The 21,252-nt window shown below is 42.7% G+C and overlaps 2 protein-coding genes across 4 annotated transcripts in view; both read right to left on the minus strand.

Annotated features, from left to right (window-relative positions):
• The window catches only part of HisT (Histamine transporter), a 46,538-nt gene extending 37,308 nt beyond the window's left edge, over positions 1 to 9,230 (minus strand). Inside the window, exon 1 of one of the 2 annotated variants that reach the window (XM_065485744.1) lies at positions 8,944 to 9,230. Coding sequence is in view for 1 of the 2 variants with exons in the window: in XM_065485741.1 (XP_065341813.1) it covers positions 5,412 to 5,458 (47 nt within the window). In the remaining variant the exon portion in view is untranslated. Of the gene's footprint in view, positions 1 to 5,411; positions 5,513 to 8,943 lie in introns of those variants that run through there. The other variant, XM_065485741.1, reaches the window with a different exon arrangement.
• A 1,333-nt stretch (positions 9,231 to 10,563) lies between these two features.
• On the minus strand, positions 10,564 to 21,252 carry Mi-2 (chromodomain-helicase-DNA-binding protein Mi-2 homolog). Of its 2 annotated transcripts, none has more exons than XM_065485739.1 (13): positions 21,049 to 21,252; positions 19,559 to 19,906; positions 19,353 to 19,501; positions 17,817 to 19,175; positions 16,758 to 17,675; positions 15,640 to 16,560; positions 14,715 to 15,137; positions 14,262 to 14,353; positions 13,412 to 14,066; positions 12,868 to 13,239; positions 12,599 to 12,793; positions 12,120 to 12,483; positions 10,564 to 11,393 (listed from the first exon to the last, which is right to left on the minus strand). In XM_065485739.1, the coding sequence occupies exons 1-13, from the start codon at positions 21,083 to 21,085 to the stop codon at positions 11,314 to 11,316; spliced, it is 5,913 nt and encodes a 1,970-aa protein (XP_065341811.1). In that variant the 5' UTR covers positions 21,086 to 21,252; the 3' UTR covers positions 10,564 to 11,313. The 2 variants fall into 2 exon arrangements, with proteins under 2 accessions (XP_065341811.1, XP_065341812.1); XM_065485740.1 differs by having other exon boundaries at positions 10,564 to 11,414.

The following is a 21,252-nucleotide window of genomic DNA, read 5'->3' on the forward strand; positions in this document are numbered from 1 at the left end:
CCGAACGACTGAACTCACTGTTGCAATCGGATAATCTCGCGAGCTGCAAGAAAAATTGCACGGAAGCAATTATTTCGCAAGCGCGGATACGGTGAGAACTACTCGGTTGGAAAGTTTTGCGAGAGCCCGACGGAGAGAGTCAAAAGATTGAGTGAGTGCAGCTCTTGAGCTCCTCGGCACTCACTTGGCCTGCTTTTGAACCGAGGGGTAACTAGGTGCGCGTACAATATGGTGTGCATGCGAGATGTCACTCACTAGGCTGCGAGCGGACGGGCGGGTGGGTGGGCGAGTGGGCGAAAGAAATACCAACCGGTCCCTTTTGTTCACGCAAGCCCAGCCCCAATTTGCTTCACGGAAACAAAAAGAAAGGCAGGGTGCTCTTACTCTCCTCGAAGCTTCTTCCCACCAATCCAATCTCAACGCCTACAAAAGTGGCTTTCCTGATATTGCACCTGGAGTAAAATTCTCACAATACATATACCTCTCCATTTAGGCACGCATAATTGAAAATTAATTAAAAAAATTAAATTTTACTCGGTACGTAAAGGATATCAAATCTAGAGGTACTTGTTTGAGACTTCAGGAACTTAACAATATTTTATTTTGATAAACTTTATTGTTTTTTTTTAGGAATAATAGTTATGGCTGAGTTTTAAAAAGTAGTACAACATAAAGTTAGACTACTGGGTATCCTGACAGCAGGGCTTGTATAACCATACATTGGGTGCTATTTTTAATTTGCTAGATACGATGGTTATTTTTTCCCGTCAAGGGAGAATGATATAAAAATTGTGTCTCAGTGAAGCAGTTTATTTAACAATTCATTAAACAATTTGTTGTAACCATTCTTTATTATGCTGCGATCGTTCACTATTCCATTCCGAAAAAAATATAAAGCTGTAATCCTTCCTAAAATTGATCTGGAAATTCACTCCAAGCTAGCAAGCAAAATCAAATTTTGCGTCAATTTCTCGAGGATCCCTTAAGACTATGGGAGAAGCGATCCCTTTATAGCTGCAATCGAGTTGTTCATCTTGAGCTGGAGGCGAGAGACTCTCCTTACCAGCCGAAATTGAATAAAAACAGCACTGAGCGCCTGCCAACAGGCTGCTGACGCAACCTGCCCGGCTCACCTGTGTGCCGGAATGCATAACCACTCCTTGATGAAGCAAGGAAGAAAATAAGTTTATCAGACATTTAAAATGTTCGGTTATTAAAACTTTAGGATTTGAATACGTTTTGCACTGGAGAACAAATATGGCTCAAAAATATCAATCAGAGAAATATTGTTTTACAGCATTTTAAGAGAAGCCATTGAATTGCCGATTGTATTTTTCCACTCATCATAAATGCTCCGCACGTGCGAGATTTTCACATCTCAAAACAATTGAGATAGATAGACCAAGTTCAGTCTGGGATTAGCGCTCAATCGCATTTCATTCGTGATGGAGAACAATAGAGCGAGAGATAAGCTTCAACGTGAGTCGGCGAGACATATGTGCGAGAGAAATTCAGCAGTTTCTCTCACTCCAGACACAGAGAGTGTCGCACCGGCTGTTTATTATTTTATGTCTTTATATATACGACGTCTCTCGAGGATATATTCCTCGATTTTACGATTCCAGCGATAAGATCTGATGGTGTGAGTCTGATCTGCACAAGACACTCGCTCCACTCATGCCACCAGTACCATTGTATAGATAGGAGAGTATTATATCGCATATTGAGGCGATTATATAATTTCAACATGGAATTATTATTCATTCAACTTGGCGCGCGTTTTGTCGAAAGGCTTTTTGCATGTCAATTTGCGGTTTAATACGATGAATAATTTACTTTTGTGCATACTATATTAATTAAAAATATATCGATTATTAAACACTGTTTTGAAAATACCAAACAAGAAATAATAAAACCACGAGGTAATCCTGTACTTCAAATAATTTAAAAAAACAAGACAATCTTCAATCCCGTGGCAAGTTTAGCCAGCCCGTTGACTCGCATTTTTAAGGCATTCTTAGGAGTGTCAAAGCAGTGGGAGATATTTGAGCAGTATCTAATGCTGGCTGCCCATTGTCAGAGATGGCAAAAGGGGGTTAGATAAGTGACTCGAAATGCTCAAATTGCTCAACGGTCTGGGAGGCGCACCGGCGCCGACTCGCCACTAGCTGGTTTTCGTACCTTTTCAGCGGCTTTAGGGACAAATGTCCGGCGTTTCAATAAAAGACCTCGGTGCGGGGAGGCGAAAAGATGGCCCCATTCGACCCAAGCTCGGGCCACTTGTTCCATGTTATCCGCTTGGTGGGACCTGGGACCCGGTGAGCTCATAGCCCACAGGAGGTGCTGATTGTGAGCAGAGGTTAAAAAAAACACAGTTTAAACTTCCTTTTCAGCCTGATGTATTTGCCGCACTTTCTATGAAGCGGAAGCCATTAATCAGGATCAAAATTCACGAATGTGTTTAAGCATGTTGATTTACGACTGGCGTGATTCTGAACAAGACAAGAGCGCAGTTCGCACTTTATTAGGGGATTTGGAGCACGAGCGAGGCAGCCCAATTTAATTGCCGGGCAGAAGTTTGCAAAGTAGGTTTTATGGTCGCTCTCCTCGGAGCGAATAATTGAATCTTTATCGTGACAAAAGAGCAGTAAGTGTTTGGCTAACAAATGCGAAGGTTTCAACGGCGAGTGTTGAGCTTGCTATCGAATAATTTATTTGGAGTTCTTTAAAAATTTTAACTCTAGGCCATCAAAAAATCAATACATTTATTCCTATTTAATTTTGCCAATAACCATTAGCGCTGGCACCCGATATAATATTCATTGGAGATAATGACCCAACATAGCATGATTGGATTTCCCGAATGCCTCACTAACAAGCATTCTCCAACGATTTCGCGCCAGTTTAGAGCAATGCCGCCTGTTGGCGTGGTTTTCCTCCAGCTGATTTCTCAGCGGCCGCATTGTTCGCCATCACATTGTTTGGCTTCGAACCTCATCCAGCAAACACAGTGCTCGCTCCAGTGACTGCACACCGCCCCTGGCCATCTCCGTGATACGTGCCATATCGTTTCGACAAACACGTGACCCTGTCAATATTAAGGAGTGGGCCATTCTTTTTAATATCTGCATATACCAAGGATAAAAATCTTTTCATGAAAATCTTGCATTACACAGCTGCCCAATATATTTCATTTAAAAATATTGAATTTCTGGAAATTCTGTATTTTTTTCAGCTGGCTAAACACGAAAAATTTTAAATTAATTTTTCGTTTACAAAATGAAACAGCATATTAACCATTAGTTTAGCCTAGAAAAAATGTTAGCGCCTCAATTATATCTTTGAACGTTTGCACAGTTTGAATGACATTATTTAATACTATGCAAAATATGCACTAAATTTTACACAGTTTTAATATATTTTAAGCCATATCCTGTTTTTTTAAAGCAAGACCGAGCAAGGCACAAACAGGAGTTTTAATTACATGGTTTTACTTTTGCGATGATTAATTTCCCTCTGTTGCCAGCATCCAAACGCAACCATCACTCGCCTGACGTGCATGAGCTAAATGATACGCGTTCATCCCCTTGGCATGGAATTACAGTGAGTACGAAGCAAAATTTTCACCGCGCTGACATCTCCAAGTGAGTGGTTTCGGCGGCGCCAAGTTTGATAAATGGATTGCTCCACTCTTTCACTCATCCTGCCAGCAACGAAATGAAGGGTTAACCTTTGACATGCGAGTCCCACACCAGGCAGATTCATTCACCCGCCCTTTCATGAACACACATGATGATGAGAGAGCGACCGCCAAGTTTGCTCTTTTTCTTACGTCGAAGGGCATACATTTTCCGCTTTTTGGCAGCGATGCGTGTTTCGCTGGTCTACGAGAGAGACATTTTAACGCACCATTTGGCCACAAACTTTTAGATCTCTCAACTTATTTTTCTTACACTGGACGACGGCTGCAAGTGCATGTATGATGGTGTGATAAATCAGCTGGTCGCGAACTTTGAAGAAAATCCGCAAAGTTTTTGCGTTTGCTCAAGTAATTGATGGAGAAAGGCGCTTTGTTCGCCTCAAAATTTATGTTTGCACAAGAATGCAATAGAATTGTTTTAAATTGAAATAAAAACACAAGAGTTTATACACATAATATAACAGACACATGAGAAAGAAAATATCACAGCGTAAATTTTGTTGAATAAGTGAATTTTCATAGCCGAACTTAAAAATTTGCAATTTAATTCGTCTTCAAATAGAAATTTAAAAAGTGAAGACAATTCAGTGTAACATTTCACAACACTTATCTTAGAAGAGAGCTGATTTTTATCAACTTTTAAGTTTTCAATTAAAGTTTAATCTAGATCTTGCAGAATGTTAGCAAAATGTTTTACGAAAGTTGCATAACAAGCATTTTTGTATTAAATTTTCTGAATACACAAGCCTTCTTTGGTTGGTGATTCAACCGTAGATGTGATAAACCCAACAGGCCCTGCGTTTCCCTCTGCTCGCTGCAGAAACCATGGGAGACGAGTCGTAAGATCAATTTGTTGCGTCCTTTGCAAACTGCTTGGTGCGTCCTAAACACGCAGCGCAATCTGCGGCCACGAACCCGAGCAACTTTTATCAAGGATTCGCCTTTGAAGTGGTGCCTAATGTATGCGTGGCCATACTCTCTCATTAAGCCTCGCGTCGGCATATTAATTCATTGCACTGCACAGCGGAAGCAGCGTCTTCCCTAAATAGCACTAAAAGCGTCCCTTTCGCAAGACAGATAGACGCGAGTGACCAGAGGAGCACAGCACTATGGTCGCTGGAGGCGGGCGTTATTTATTTATTCGGTTTATTCGTCTGCCACCCCGGCAAAAATCATTGTGAGCCTTCTAGCCACGTGAATATTGTATTCTGCACTGCACAAAAATATCATTTTTTTTGGAGATTTATGCAGGAAACCACTCTCTCGGGAGATTGCGGTCGAGATGTTGCCAAGAATACATTCCCGTATTGGTTTTAATATTTAAAAATGAATTCCCAGTATCCACACACTTCTAGAACTTAACGGCCATTGTATCTTGATTTCGAGCTGAATTTAAATATTTTCAAAACAGAATGTGTTGTGGTATAAATCTGTCCTGAAATTCCCTCCACTCTAGAGTAAAAATATGCATCTCATGCCAACCTTTTGCAAACAAAGAAAACTTATCATTTTACGCCCTTAGTTTCAAATTGATAATTCTTACAAATCTTCGACATAATTTCCTATTTCATTAGTCTCAAGGTTGAAATGAAGGAATAGAGAGCCGATGTCTGCGTTACAGCTGTAGAACGAAGTTCAAAAACACTAAATAATCCGATAAAATTTAATATTCGGATCAAAATTCAAGATATTGATTTTGATTGCTACTTACTGCGGATTTTCGGTGGGCAGTGACGAATATTTTGCGTCGGATGGCATTTTTGGTGACGGAGCAAACGACGCGCGAGGACTGTTGTAATGACGGTGCTCCTTTTCTTTCATCCGCCAACGACAAAAGATGCGAAGGAGCAACTGAGCGAGATGCTGTTCTCGCGGTTGTTTGTTGGCATGGCACTCCTCGTTATTAACACGTGGCCAAAACTCGTTTTGGAAACCAACACTCAGCACGAGAAGAGAGAGAGAGAGAGAGAGAGAGAGAGAGAGAGAGAGAGAGAGAGAGAGAGAGAGAGAGAGAAGGTGGAACAACCTCCGACTGTCACACAGCACATGGCGTTATAAAAGTGCGAACTCCCCACTGCATGAATATTCATTATTGTCAGTGCGCGAAAGGAGCTCCGGGTTAATATACTGCAGACGACAGCGAGACGGTGGCAGTAAATTTGACAAGAAAGCGAGCTTGCGATGATGAGGGTTGAAGGGAATTTCATTCAAGGCCGAAAACTTTGTCTTCTGGAGCTATTTAAAGCTATGATCAACACTTTGCTCATTTTGCCGGTAAGTTTTCGTTTCCCTAAACTATCTTTATGGAACCTACGAAGAGGTTCAGTGAATTCTCTTTAGTGCAATAACTTTAAATAAACTTGATTTTTAGTTTCAAATCAAAATGCATTTTATTTAAATAAGGAAAAACTGATTTAAATTCAGTTTCATTTACTGATCGATATCATTCCGGTATAATGATAAATCATTTCGGAAAATTTAATGGTACACAGGTCTTCAGAAAAAATCTCCAAGTTGCTTGCAGCTCGTCGAAGAAATAACGTCGGAGATATGATGTCACACATTTCGTGCTCAAAATGCCAGCACGTTTTTTTCCTCTGCTCGAACACACACGACATTTATTTTCACACCGAAAAATTGACCCCTGTCTATTCGGGGCCGTGATCAGAACCTTTTCTTGAGAGATCATCAAGCCCTAACCAAATCAGTTAACTTTCTACTACCTTTTTGGCAAATTGGATTTTTTTGTAAGGGAAAAGGCCCCAAATAATGCATCAGTGGCATTGATTTTTCAATAAGTGATGATAATTTCTAGGACATATTTTCGCAGTCTTTATTGATCTGTTCAAGGTGAGAAGTAGCAAAAAACTAGGAGCCTATTTCCCAAACTTGCTGTTTATTTATGAAAGCGAAAGCAAATCTTAAATATTCGCAGTCGGTCAAACGTTGCTTTATGCAGTTAATATTTTTTTGAATATGGAGTATTGCGCTGAAATCAACTCGAAATAATAATGAAGTGCAGACGTAATCGTTGGATAAGCGTCATCAGGCTAAAAGCCCATCCGAACGGGACCGTGTCCTCTCTTATTTATCCCGAGTGTGCCAAAAAAGTAGGCTGGAGCGCGGCCCCCTCGCGTGTGTAGCGCCGACCTTTATATTTGATAAATGGATGATCAGCCGCGCGTCGTGGGTGCTAGAAGTGAGAGAGATTGTATATTCGGCATATTCCCTCGCCCTTTGCCCGATGTTGCCGAGTGCAAACACACTCAGCTCATCTGCGTCCACAGAGAGTGATTTCGTTCACATCGTCCGTTGGCAATGCAAATAACATTGCGTGTGCTTGGCGACCTCCAGCACCATCGCCCAGAGTGCGGGAAACGAAAAACGGAAGCAAAAGCGCCGGCCCGTGCTTTCGCGATTTTTTCATTCCCTGCCTGCCTGCTGTCTGCTCACAAGTGTGTGCAATTTATTCTGCAAGCAGTACGCATCAACGCTTTTTGCAGGCTGTTATTTCATTTCTCAACGTCCCGCCATAAAAATGTGTTGCTAATTTTTTGTCCACTCGTCTCTGCTATTAAAATATGAAGCAAGAGCCCCATTTGTTCTGAATCTAAAATGAGTGATAAAAAAGCTACCCAATCAAAATTAATAGTCAATATCGAAAAGCAAAACAAATTTTATTTGACTTTGTTTAAGAAAGTTTGAAGCGTAAAAATTTTATCGATTTTTTTTCATAATTTAATTTAACTTTTTTATCTTTGATATGGCAGTCGAAAACGTTATTTCGGACGGAAAATTAAATATAACAATCGGAAGATTTTGAAAAAAAATTTAATTTTGGCGTTGCAGGTTGCAGATATGTTATTTTAATAAAGCAGTTTCACAAAGAATACAGTGTGTCAATGGAGTAGTTAAAATAGGCAAGGATAAGAAAATGCACTACCAAGAAAAGATTGTGTCATAATTATTCAGTATTCTATAAAGACGTGCAAATTAGTGTAGATACAATCGAAAAAAATGTACAAGAAAAAATGCTGTTTGTGCGTGAAATTTGTAGCTGCCTAAAGCCGTATTTTTCACTGTTTTGCATTAATTTGAAAACTACTTAAAACTTTGAGTAATAAAATTGAATACAATGGTGTTATTTCTGGTGGTAAAAACTAATTTCATTGCACCGCAGGGACAATTGATCACAAAATCAACTTAAATTACTGCTAACTGTACCAAAAGACGAACATAAGAAATATGATTTTTTTTAATATCAAAGGTTGAAACTAGTGGTTTATTCTCATCTTTTATCGCGTGATGATTTCATCGCGTGAAAAATGAAGATCAAAGCTTACTAGCAGCAAGCAAGTATTAAGCGATTCAAAAAGATACAGCAAATCTCTATCAGTGCACCGTTTAAAAAAGGGTTGAAGAATCTGCCAAGAATCCGAATTAACCTCAGGCAAAAAAACTGCATTCCTTGCTTCGACAAAGCTCTCGTGCACCCACCCACAACAAACGTTTGACCCATTTCCGCAAAACCCAGGCGACTCAAGTACTTTGCTGGCAGCGAGATATGGCAAAAAGACCGCTAAAATCGCTCTTTGAACTCGGTGATTCACCTCAAGCGGCACATTCCTCTCGAATCGAGCAATTCATTGTTGATGGCCACCGATGTTGCTATAATTAAGGCACACGCGTCTTGTATTTAGTGAATTCGATGAGAGAGTGGATTCTTCTCTTCAAACCAGCGGACACAGCACGAAGAGAGACGTGCGTGTCAGCCTTTCCTCATTGGGTGCTCACTAATAAACCCAGAATAAGCAGGCTTGAGTATACCGAACCCTAAAAATGCGTGCCAGCGCGATGTTAAAAGGAGACAAGCGCAGTTTTATTTAGAAGCATCGCACTTTTCATCACATCAGAAATGTGACACTATATATTAGTCCCATCATTGCCTCTTCAATTCACGGGGAAAGATTCACCACGGGTGTATTTTTAAAATTGTTGAAAAACAAAACGTGTAAACTACAAAAACATGCCAAATGATAATGGTATGGTGTTTTTAGAGAAAAATGAAAAAATATGTTAAATATTGCTATTCGGTTTATTACTAATTCAGATAGCCATAAATTCTGAAAAATTTGAATGGTTTGATTTTGTGTTAAAACACAAAATTCGACCCAAGATTTGAAGCTATCACTGGCATGTTGCGTTTTGGTTTTGCACCCTTCGTGTTACGAATGTCACCTTACCTGTTCGGCGAGTGCTGCTGGTCGGCGACAGGGGGAAGTGTTATTCAGACGGCGGCGTGGCCCGCACTGCACATTCTGCAGCGGCGGAGAACTGCTGGACTCTCGCGCGATATCAAACAGCCCTCTGGTATCAAATCAAAATGCGGCCGCCATTGGCTGCTGGAGCCGCCAATGGATCGGCCGCAGCCGCATGTCGCGCGGCAGCCCTATCTAGCTGTACCCAGGCTGGAGCTGGCGCGATCTCTGGACCAGCGACGCAGGCGGCCCAGCACGCACAAATCTAATTTTCTTCTTCCCAGGCTCCCAGCAGAAAATTTCGGGAGAGAAATAACTGGAAAATTAAACAAATCTTTTTCAATAAATGAAGTGATTGAATCAGATAAGACAGTAAAATTACTTTTTAACCTTAAAAGTTAAATATTTCTACGTTTCCGCAGGATATCAAATAAAGTCATTCTATGCGATAGCGTTGGGAAATTTGAGCATGCATTTCATAAAATTTTGATCAGCCGAGATGGTAGAAGTCATTTTTCTTTTTATGAACTCCATAAAATTACGAGTTATAAATAATAACAATTTTTCCACTTCCGGTATGTTTCATTAGTTTAAACGATTTTGTACGTATGTCCAGCAACTTAGTAGCAGTTTTTACTTTATTTTAGTGTTTTGCGAATTAATAAAATTTATGTTTAACAGTAATTTTGGTTGCTGCAATAATATTTAAAATTAGGCAAATAAACCTAAACTGAAAAATTTGTTTTCATTCAAGATTCAAGGCATCTCTTATGTCCAAAACGTAAAAAATCGGCACCATATAACACACACGTGGTGCATATTAGGAGTCAACAACCCCAGAGTCCACTCTTCCAAAAGTATAACAGAAACGCCGTTCCAATGTGGCGAATCTACCTTCTCTGGGAAGATTCGCATCTTCTGCTGGTGTCTCACCTTAGGTCCACGGCCGGCAGAAGTACAGATAACCCTTCCAAACAGTGGGAAGGGACGCGAAAATTGTGATTCTGCGAATCACATGGCCGATAAACAAAGGCACTGGCTGGCTGGCACGTGTCCAACGCATGCGTGAATTTCCACCCGTCGGCAGCCAGCATCTCGCCGAAGGATCCAAAGGGAGCACCCCTCGCGTCTCGTGCCGGTCGATAAGCACCAGGCCAGACAGACGCACAACGCACAAGCGGCGGGCGAAACGCCCGTCGCGTTACGTGCATGTTCGAACTTGTAATTTCGCCCAGAGAGGCCCTCAGCGTACGCAATTTTCTTGCAATTTTAACTCAGCCAACCCAAATTGTCACAAATATTGTGATGAGCACCAAACGCTCAGGTATCAGTAAATTGCGCAACCACCATCATTTGATCTATCTCCTATCTCATGCATAACTTAACTAAGTCAGGAACTTAGGATCATTGTCTGCGATAGAAAACAAAATGGGCAAAAACTATTTTTGTATGATTTTACTCTTTCAGTTGTTCAGAAAAATAAACACATTAAATCACGTTCTCCTTCTTTATTTTGCCTTTAAAATTTCACAGATGCGTGCCTCAATTTTCACCAGACGTATGCATTTAAATTTTATTACCCAGTTTATAGAAAAACTCTGTTCATACGATTCAAAAATTTATTTACTTACATTACTACATCATGAGAATAATAATTAACCGCCTATTTGTATCAATACAAGTACATCCAATTGATTAGGAGCCAAAGTTTCTTCAATTTCTTCTTAAATGATGAATAAGTGGTCAGCAGCAATCAAATACGTACAGATCCAGAGCAGAGTAAGTTTGCTTCACTTCTTCATTTTTCGTGTCTTGTTTTAAATTTGGGACATGGCTTAAAATTAACTTTAACGAGAGTAAAAAATAACGCACAAATTGAAACACTGCATGATAACATTGCATTGTTCGCGCGGTCGGTGACACATGAAGATTGAAGTTGGTTACCTTGTCAACTTGCATGAAAGTTTTGCTTTTACACTTGCTTGCTAGACATTGAGAATTTGCTGCTCGTGAGGAATGTCTTGCAAAGAAAAAAGATAAACAATTTGCAAATAATTACAACTACCGGCCACCGTCGGGGTTCAAGTGCTTCTGAAAAAAAATCTGTCTGTCCCTCAGGTCTTAATGTGAGACGAAAATGCCAAAACAACCTATTGCACTAAAACGAGAGTAAAGACGCGCTCCGCGGATCGAAAAATAAATAATCAAATACGTCTCAATCAAAGATGCGGATTAGATTAATAATTACAAAACTAATGCAACGGAAGATGAGTAGAGAACCAGACAAAAATGCCGACAGGAAAGAAGGTGTGAGTGTGTTCTGTGTTTGTGTGTTGCATTACGAGCTCAAGCCGCTCAGTCATCGATAAGTATCAGATTCTTGTCAGCGCCACCGCTGGCACGGGCCCTGCCCTCGTCAGAGCGTCCAGAAGTCCCTGCGAATCATTTATGTTTGCCTGCATCAATAATTAGAAAATCCGCGTTTTTAACACACGGTTGGTTAGTTGCTCAGACAGAGAGTTCAAGATGTGAACTCAACACAAAACATTCAGATATTGAAAGCATCATCACTGCAACTAAACATATACAAAAGCAACGGTCTCACCAGTTGTAGGCATAATTCAAGAGGTAATTTCCTGAAAGATGTCTCACTTCAGCCTCAAATGGTAAGAGCAATAAATCATGCAAAGCATCCAAAATTGAAAATGCCTACAAACACAGATTTAGGGTTGTCACATGCCAAAAACACATAGCAACCCTGCCTGGACCTGGAGAGTCAGAACAAAAAAGGGGCGATTGCTCTTAAATTTTTTAAACTTTTGAATAAATTAGTGAATAATTTTTAAATGGGGGAGGTCATTCAGAAGCAAGAAATGCGTATCCAACATGAACAAATCGGTCTCAAGGTAAAAAGCGCTTTCGCAAAAAAGACAACATTTCCTCAAGTGCAGATTCACATTTATTGACTTAAGAAATATCGAGCCTGACACTTAAAAACAGTAAAGTTGTCATCCTTTTTTAAATTTAAAGAGAAATATCTTAAGAATATGAATTGAGGATATAAAGCAGCAAACCCTTCAGTTATACTGACTTCGGCCAGGTCGATGATCTGTTCTTATTAGATGATTAAAAACAGCGTTCTGAGAGAACAGCCTACTCACCAGAGTAGCCCCCAGAAGAAGACTGAGGCTGTCCAGGAACAGAGTACTGTGGTCTGAAGTTGGCAAAGTTGGCGGCGCCAAACGAAGCAGGCAACTGCCCGGTGGGGAAACCTGGTGGGAACTGGCCAAGGAGGCCGGCCGCCTGGGCTGCGGCCACTGCCGCTGCAGCCGCGGCTGCGCTTGACTGTGAGCTGCTGCCACCGCTGCCGCTGGGCACTCCTCCCGGAGAGGCAAGCCTCGACAAGATGGAGCGTTCTGACATCTGCAGCCGTTGGGCGACAGGGGGAATACGGGCCAAGGTGGCCGGCAAGCGGCTCACGTCTGACTTCATGTCCGACAACAGCTCCTCCAGCTGATTTAAAACCTGAAAGTTGCACGTTCAAGACATGAGCTAATTATCTTGTGCAAACTATATATGTGACTTCTTTAAGCAATTAATATTTATTTCCTACTTTTCGGCAGGCACTACTAATTCTTACCTTATGGAGTACGGCGTTGGCAGGTTTATTGCCAGCCAGTGACTCCTTGGAGAGATGCTGGTGGGACTCAGCCAAGCACTCAACCTCAGCAAATCTTGCGTTGAGGCTCATTGCAGGGTGGTTGGGGTCCTGAGTCAGGTTCAGATAGGCAGCACGCCTTAATTGCTCCTCAATCACCAAAGCCTGTTCCAATAGCTAAAACAAAACATTCCGTGATAAATAAATTTGAAGTCGCAAACTATTGCGTGGCTTCTAAAGCAAGAACTTACCTTAAATCTGCGGGCGAGGAACTTGTTCTTGATTTCCAGGAAGTTGCCCTTGCCGACGTCCATCTTGAAGGGCTCATTTATGATGGCGAATCTGATGTCGTTCTGGATGTCCTGCCATCTGCCATACCCGTGGGTCACAATGCCAGCGAGAAGCCAGTAATCGTGCCTTCTGTGCCAAATTTCGTACTCTCGGCCAGGTACTGCAGCTTTCTCTTCATTCTGCCAAAGTGTGTGCAACTCTGTGAAGCCTCCATCGGCAATGTTGAACATAAAGCGGCGTTTGCTCTTGTCCTCCTCGACTTTGAGATCCTCCTCAGGTTTCTCTTCCTTCTTCTCCTTCTCCTCCTCCTTTGTTTCCTCATCCTTCTTTTCCTGTGCAAATTTTGGCTCAATTAATAATTGATTCATGGTAAAAATTAACGCTATGTTCTATTATGTCTCAGATAGAGAGTTCAAGAGTAATGGTATCATTTCAACATTAAATTCAGACTGATAAATCATCATTGTTTTTTCAAGTCAAACGAAACTAACAAAAAACACTTACATCTTTTTTGGTCTCATCCTTGGATTCTTCTTTAGGCTTGTCACCCTCCTCAGATTTCTTCGCCTCCTCATCTTCCTTTGCGTCCGCCTTTACTTCATCCTCAGCCTTTTTATCTTCTTTTATCTCCTCGTCAGGCTTGTCCTTCTTGGGCGATGCGTCCAATTCCATAGGCTCCTCTTTCTTCACCTCAGACTCCTTGGCCGCCGCGTCCTCCTCTTTGGGGGCAGCCTCCTCTCCTCCCTCAGTCTTTTCCTTTTCCGCCTCCTTCTCAGCCGGCTCTCCTTCCTTGGTGCCAGCTTCCTTGCTCTCCTCCTCCTTCGGAGGCGCTGGACTGGCTGCTGCACTCGTCGCAGGCGTGGCGCTGTTACTGGTGGCTGTGCTCTGCACCTCAGGATTTTCTGGCTTTGCTGGCCGCTTCACCATCTCAGGCATGCTGTAATACCCGTTAATGTGCTCAAACTCCTGCACTTTCTTCCTGATTAGCGACATCACGCCGATTCTAGTGAGCACATGCTGCCTGCTGAGCCCCTCCCTGGGAACGCCATCAGCGAATGTTTCGGCGTTGTCGGCGCCAGGCTCGCACAAATGGCGCATGAACAAAGACACGTACGACTTGAAGTTGCGCTCTGACTTGCCACGTAAATCACGTACCAACCTGTTGAGGGTTTTTCAGTTAAGAAAACGTGAAATAAGCGGGTTTTAAAATTTATCTTAAGCACAAACATGCGTCAGAAAGAGAGTTCAAGAAAGTTGACTCAGCATAGAGAATTTTAAGATAAGAATGATTTCATCATTAATATTAAGGCATCTAATTAATTTAAAATTTGAAAGCTACTATCTAAAGACTCACCACTGTGAATTGAAGGAATCCTGTGGTGGCATTCCATATCGCATGATCGCATTGAGGAAGGCTTTCCTCTGTCGAGCATTGAAGCCAAGGACCTGAAACATCAATTTACTATTATTACACCTGATTTTAAGTAACAACATAGATTGCGCAGTTTTGTATTAAAAAACATCAGTGTGACAAGTAAATCACATGGAGCCACACATCTAATGAGCTATGGATCTAGTGTACTGGGAGGCCTTTAATAACAGTTCAATGCTCCAGAAATATTATTCTATTATCTCCCAGTCTTGCAGAAATTTGCAAGTTAATGTGCCGAGCCTTGACCAGCATTAGAATCAAGACAAAAATGCTTCCAAGTAGTAAGTCTCGGGTGACAAATTAATGCTCTATCAATTGAGTAAGGAGGTCATCACTTGATCGCAAAGTGACAGTCATCAATAGATATTAACTCACCTCAATGTTTCCTCCAACACGAGCGAGCAGGGGAGGCAAGGGCCTATCCTTCTCATCCCTGCGCTCCATTCCCCTTCTTCTGCCACTTCTCCTTCCTGCTTCATTTCCGTCACCCTTCTCATCAAAGTCATCATCCTCTTTGTCATCATCAGATGGAGCAGAAAACTCAGAATTGTAGTCCGATAAATTGTCCTGCCACGTAGTGTCGTCTCTCCCATCGGCAGCGTCGTTGTAATTGACCTGTTTGCGGACACGTTTGCCTTTTCCTAGGGTGCGCGCCAAGTCCTCCTGCTGTTGCTCATAATGGTGCCGCAATAGCTTGACCCAATATGCTGGATCCGTGTTTTCAGCTTCTTGCTTGATAATTTCGGTAGCCGTTTCTTCTTCTTCATCGTCACCTTCCTTGGTCACATAGCTAGCCACCTGAATCAGATTGATATAGGTTTAAGATTTAAAATTAAATGATTTGAAAAATATTCAGAATTTAACTAACAATGATAAAACTCATGATTTTTAGTAATGCATGCCGAGAAACTTTAATGACTACTATAATTTGCAAAAGATAGCATTTTGCAACCCTCTAAATATAGCAAAAAAATGTAAGTATTTTAATGGCCAGATGCAATTGCCATTAGCTAGTGATGTGTATTTTTGCACCCACAGACTCATTTTTAAAAAACAATTTGTGCTTTATATTATAGCCCAATGAAATGATTTCTTTGAGACAACAATGCTAGTTAAAGATGTGTTTTAATTTCATTAACAAGCGGCAATACTTCTATCATAATAATAAATTTCAATACTGAATGGTTCCACCTTTTAGTTAATAGTTAGAATACAAAATTCTTCGCATTACTCTAGCGCAAATAATTATGTTTCGAAATTAATCCAAAAATTAACTAATAATATTGTATGATTGACCTACCTTGAAAGATGAAAGATACTCGTTTGCCCAGTTTTCCTTTTGCTCAATGCCCTCTTTGGTTCGGTCCAGCAGGTCAGCGATGGCTTTGTCGTCATAATGAATAGCCTCATCCTCTTTACCTTCCTCCTCCTTGAACAGCTCCTCAGTGCCAAACCTAAGGATGTCGTCCAGTTCCTGTTTGGTGAAGTTGGTGCTCTTTCCTCCCATACCAGGTCGCACCACCAAGTGGGTCAGCATCATTTTCCTCTTCGCCACCTGAGTGACTCTCTCCTCCACAGAGTTGCGAGTAACAAATCGATAGATCATGACCTTGTTGGCCTGACCAATACGATGGGCTCGAGAGAAAGCCTGGATGTCATTGTGAGGGTTCCAGTCAGAGTCGTAGATGATGACAGTGTCGGCAGTTGCCAAGTTGATACCAAGACCACCAGAGCGGGTGGAAAGCAGGAAAACAAACTGCTGGGCTCCAGGAGCGTTGAATCTGTCAATGGCTTCCTGTCGCATTGTGCCGGTGATGCTGCCATCAATGCGCTCGTACTTGTAGCCTTCACCTTCTAGATAGTCCTCAAGGATGTCCAACATTTTCGTCATCTGGGAGAAGATCAACACTCTGTGCCCAGTATCTTTCAGCATGTGTAACATTTTCGCAAGAAGAACGAGCTTCCCAGACGCTTTGGTCAACGCCTGGAGCTCATAGGTTCCGTTAATGGCCACAGGGGCTTCCATGGAGGCGGCAGGGAAGAGGTACGGGTGGTTGCAGCACTTCTTCAGATCCATCATGATGTTGAGCAGAGATACCTGCTGACCACCACCCTTGGCATTGAGAGCCTCGTAGTTTCTGGTTAGAATATATTTGTAGTATTTCTTCTGCATTGGAGACAGTTCAACACGGACAATGAACTCAGATTTTGTTGGCATATTCTGTAACACATATTTCGACTTGTTAGTATCTCAAGCTAATAATTCAAAGGCAAAATTTTGATCTAAATAGCGTTTAGTTAACACATTATTACTTTGAACATAACCATTATAGGACTATTTAAAAATCCTTTTGTAATAATCTAAACTAAGATTTTCACTGGATTTTTTTAAGGATTTTAGGAAATATTATTACGCACCTTGAGCACGTCAGCTTTCAAACGACGCAGCATGTGTGGACCCAACATGTCGTGCAGCTTTTGCACTTGCTCCTCCTTAGAAATGTCCGCAAACTCATTCTGGAACTCCGACAGATCGTTGAACTTGTCTTTCTCCAAAAAGTTGAGCAGATGGAACAACTCCTCGAGGTTGTTCTGCAGCGGAGTGCCAGTCAGCAACAGCTTGTATTGGATTCTGTAGCCGTTGAGCAGTCGGAAGAACTTGGACTGGTTGTTTTTCAGTCTGTGCGCCTCGTCAACCACCAAACAAGCCCAGTCGATTGAGCCTAAGCATGCAGCGTCTATGCATACCAATTCATAACTTGTAAGCAGAACATGGAATTTGACATTGTTGGACCGCATCTTCGACACCCTGGTACCTCCTCGGACAGCATTCTCATCAAAGGACAACTCATGCTCTCTGATGACCATTCGAGAGTCCTTGTCGCCTACATAGGTGACCACATAGAGGTCTGGCGCCCACGTTTCAAACTCTCTCTCCCAGTTAATGATGGTGGACAGAGGGGCGCTGACCAGGAAAGGTCCCTTACAATGTCCCTCTTTGAACAGTGAATACAAGAATACGATGGTTTGGATTGTTTTTCCTAAACCCATTTCGTCAGCTAATATCGTGTTGATGCCCTGGCCCCAACTGTAACGCAACCAGTTGAGACCTTCCAACTGGTAGGGGTGGAGAGCCATGTTAGTCTGGTCAATAAAATCTGGTTGGCGTTCATATTTCTTGCTCAGATTGGTGGTCGGCCTATCTGGAGGAGGTGTATAGCGCCTGGGAATCCGTTCCTCATCCTCCTGCAGTTCCCTGGTCTTGGACTTCTTGCCCTTGCCCTTCTTGCCCTTTTTGCTGCTGGTACCATCTGCGTTCAGTGAGGCACGGAGGTCCTGCAACACAATGAGACATTCTTATCAGCAGCCCTATTGATATTACACGATTAAATGAAAAACGTTTGACACACTCCAAAACGCTATCAGTTTGTCTGTGAATGATACCTAAAACGTAAAAGAAAAATAATTTTTTCTAACCTGGTAGTACTCAACAGCTGTGTGCAATCCATGAATTGTGCCATCATCAAATTCCCAAGTAGTCTGATCATAGCCAAGATCCCTCCATTTGACCAAATACATGTAAGTACCATCCCTCAAGGACTTGTGATTGATGGTTCTGTGCACGATGAGCCACTCAGGCTTTACACCATACTTGTAGAACCTATCTTCAAAAGAGGCGTCGTCGACGCCAGCCTCTTTGAGTCTCCTCATTCTAGTGTCCATCTCATCAATGGACTCATCCAGCTTGGGGGGCTCATCCATGTCGTACTTGCGGCAGTAGCAGCGGTACATAGCTGGATGGAACACGTCCATCTGAAGCTCTGTGATCCAAGAGCAATGCCAGTACGATTTGTCGGCCCACTTGACAAAGAACTCCCTCTGCCGCTTGTGTATCTTCTTCTTTGACATGGCTAGCTGATCTTCGTCCTTCTTCTCATCTCCATCCTTCTCCACCCAACGCCAGGTGAGGATTTTGCTTACCTTGCCCTCTAGAGGCTCGGCAGAGCAACGTGGGCACTTCCAATCGCCATCTGGGATTTCTTGCAGAGGTGGATTCAGACAGAATGTGTGGTAAGCGGAGGGACAGGAGTCGCAGCACAGCAGCTCGCCACCATCCTTACAGACTCGACAGAACTCCATGTGCTCATCCTCCTCCTGCTCTTGGACGCCCTCGCCTTCGCAGTGAGGACAAGACCACTTGCCTTCTGGAGCTTCCTCCAACTCAGGCTCCAAGCAAACCAAATGGTAAGCCCTAGGACAGGTGTCGCAGAGGATGATCTCTCCACCTTGTTGACAAACCTCGCAATAATCCTGGTGATCGGTCACTTCAAATCCTTCCTCTCCTTCGCCCAGTGGGAACTTGCAGGTGGTTTTAGTTTTCTTCTTCTTCTTGGTCTTATTACCTATCTTAGTCTTGGCCTTGCGCTTCACAGGTTGCTCTACAGGTTCAGGTTCAGCTTCTTCGGGCTTAGACGCCTCTTCAGCTTCCTGCAGCATTTGCTCAAACTCTGCGTCAGAATCGCGGTCGCTGGCGCTCTTGTCTTCGTCAGAACTGCCTCTCTTGCGCTTGCCAAGCTTGATTTTCAACGTTGGAACTTTGCCAGCGCTTTTCTTTCCACCCTTCTTCCGCCCTCGTTTTTTCTTGCTGCGGTCATCATCTTCCTCATCCAAATCTTCCTCCTCCTCTTGGGGAGTGGGCGCTGCTGAGCTACGAGACCTGCTTGGCTTAGGTGTATATTCAGCCTCTGCGGGCGTTTCAGGTTGCATGTGGGGATTTTCGGCTGAAAACTTCCTCCATTTTGCAGCAACCAACATCATGATCTTTGACACGGCAACCTGAAACATAGTCATTCAAGTCAATAACCACTGCAATGTAAAATATGGAGACCAGATAAATATATTACAATCAATTTAGATTTGATAGTTTAAATAAGTCAAACATGAAAATGTCCAGCTGTAGCATGTAGTCCTTTGTTATACACCTACACAGTGAATATTTCAACACAAACACACCTTAGGATTTTCCTTAGTAAGTAATGGCCTTATGTGAGCCATGTATTGCTTGTATGTGACCAAATTGGCAAGTTCCTCGTCAGTGTAGTCAATATCGACATCTGTCAAGGTGAAAGTCTTGCAAACCTCTTCAATACTGGGCATTTCACCTACGAAAAATTTATTTATTCCTGCATTGATAAAACATAAAAAAAATATCACGTTACCTGAGGAAGCTTCTGCAGCTGGAGTGCTGGCAGATGCACTAGCCGCTGGAGTGGAGCTTTTCTGGCCTCTGGACCTACGGCCTTTCTTGCTGCCATAGTCAGAGTCACCAGCTTCTTCTTCAGCGTTCTCACTCTCTTCAGAATCGTTCTTCTTCTTCTTCTTCTTCTTTTTGCCCTTTTTCTCCTCGCCTCTGGCTTTCCGCTTTTTGCCCTTTTTGCGTTTTTTAGAATCCCCAGGCTCATAGTCATCGTCTTCCTGCTGGCCAGCCTGAGCACCACCCTCCGAGTCCTTTTCCTCTTCACCAGCGGCTTCTTCATCACCGCCTTCAACTTCTTCTTCCTCCTCTCCTGAAGCAGTATTTTATTTAAATAAGTTGTTACGAGATGGTAAAAATTTAAAAAAAAATAAATATGCTAGGGAAAATTTGTTGAAACATTATATTGTCAAGTGGTTTAAGAGTAAAAAAATTAGAATAACTTTATCAACGGGAGTTCGTTATTGTGTCATTATTTTATTGATTGCTTCACCATTGCAGACACTGTGATTACTACACACTTGGGTAACACTTAAATCAACTTCTTGATTTCCGTTTTTCAAATAATTATTTTAAATTTTTATACAGGAAATAATACCAAATTGTAAAAATGGAACCAAGAAATAGATTATTATTGATTTTCTGTTATATTACATTTTAAGAAAACTGTTCATATTTCAGCATTTATTTTAAGGAATTGAACAAAACACCGCGATTTAAGTTTACTGTACCAGCATTGCTGCAAACTAAACAAAGCGAGATGCTCAACTTTTTCACTTGTCCTTAATTAAACGGCCGAGTGCATTTCGCAGCGAGGTTACCACAGGTCAAAGACCTCGCAAAGTCATTATTTTTCTCGCCAATTTTTCCAAAAGAATAAAAATGCTAAGAAAAACGCGTAATTCGAACGATACTCCGTTTTCGAGACATGAAACGGAGCTCGAGTCGGCCGGAAATGGCATTACGCGTGCTGTGCCGAAATTCGGCACTGTCGACCATGTGAAAAACACGCCAGGGCCGTCTATAAAGCAGGGCCGGCGACGAGAAAAGCAACGTCAGTTGTACAACAAAAGCCGAATTTCGATCCCGACCGAAGCGGGGATGCTGGGCTATGGCCGTGCCTTGCCGACGGTGGTGGCGAATTTCGGCGTCGGCTTTGGCACGTCGATGCCTTTGTTTGATGGCCTCCATTTTGTGGAGGGGTCGCGGGAGTCGAGGCAGCAGCCCGCGCTGTCACAAAAACTCCTAATCACCCGTCAATCGGCCGCTTCAGCCACCCCCGCGCCCTTTTAGTCCGTCGGCAAAGTTGCTGGGAGGGTTGCCGGGTCCCCAGGGCCCAGCTCCAGTGGCCGAAGAGGCCAGCGACGGCCGACCGCGCGGTTCGGCGTCGAATGTTTGGGCCGATCGGTAATTAATCAAATGAGGCGGCCGCGGTGCATGCGGTGGTCGACTTACCGGCGTAAGTGTCTTCCTCGGGGTCGTCAGACGCCATCCTGTCTGTAATGCCGGATCTTAGTGTGGGTTTAGCAGTCGTAAAATGCAAAAAGCGGCCGAATTTATGCCGACTTGGCGACAGGAATCATCACCGAAATCGGGAGACGACTCTTTCGCCGCAGCAGCTTCTTTTTTTGCCAATCGCCACCAGGGCGCATGCGCGTC

The sequence above is a fragment of the Cloeon dipterum genome, chromosome 3 (genome assembly GCF_949628265.1).
Source record: "Cloeon dipterum chromosome 3, ieCloDipt1.1, whole genome shotgun sequence".
Lineage (NCBI taxonomy): Eukaryota > Metazoa > Arthropoda > Insecta > Ephemeroptera > Baetidae > Cloeon > Cloeon dipterum.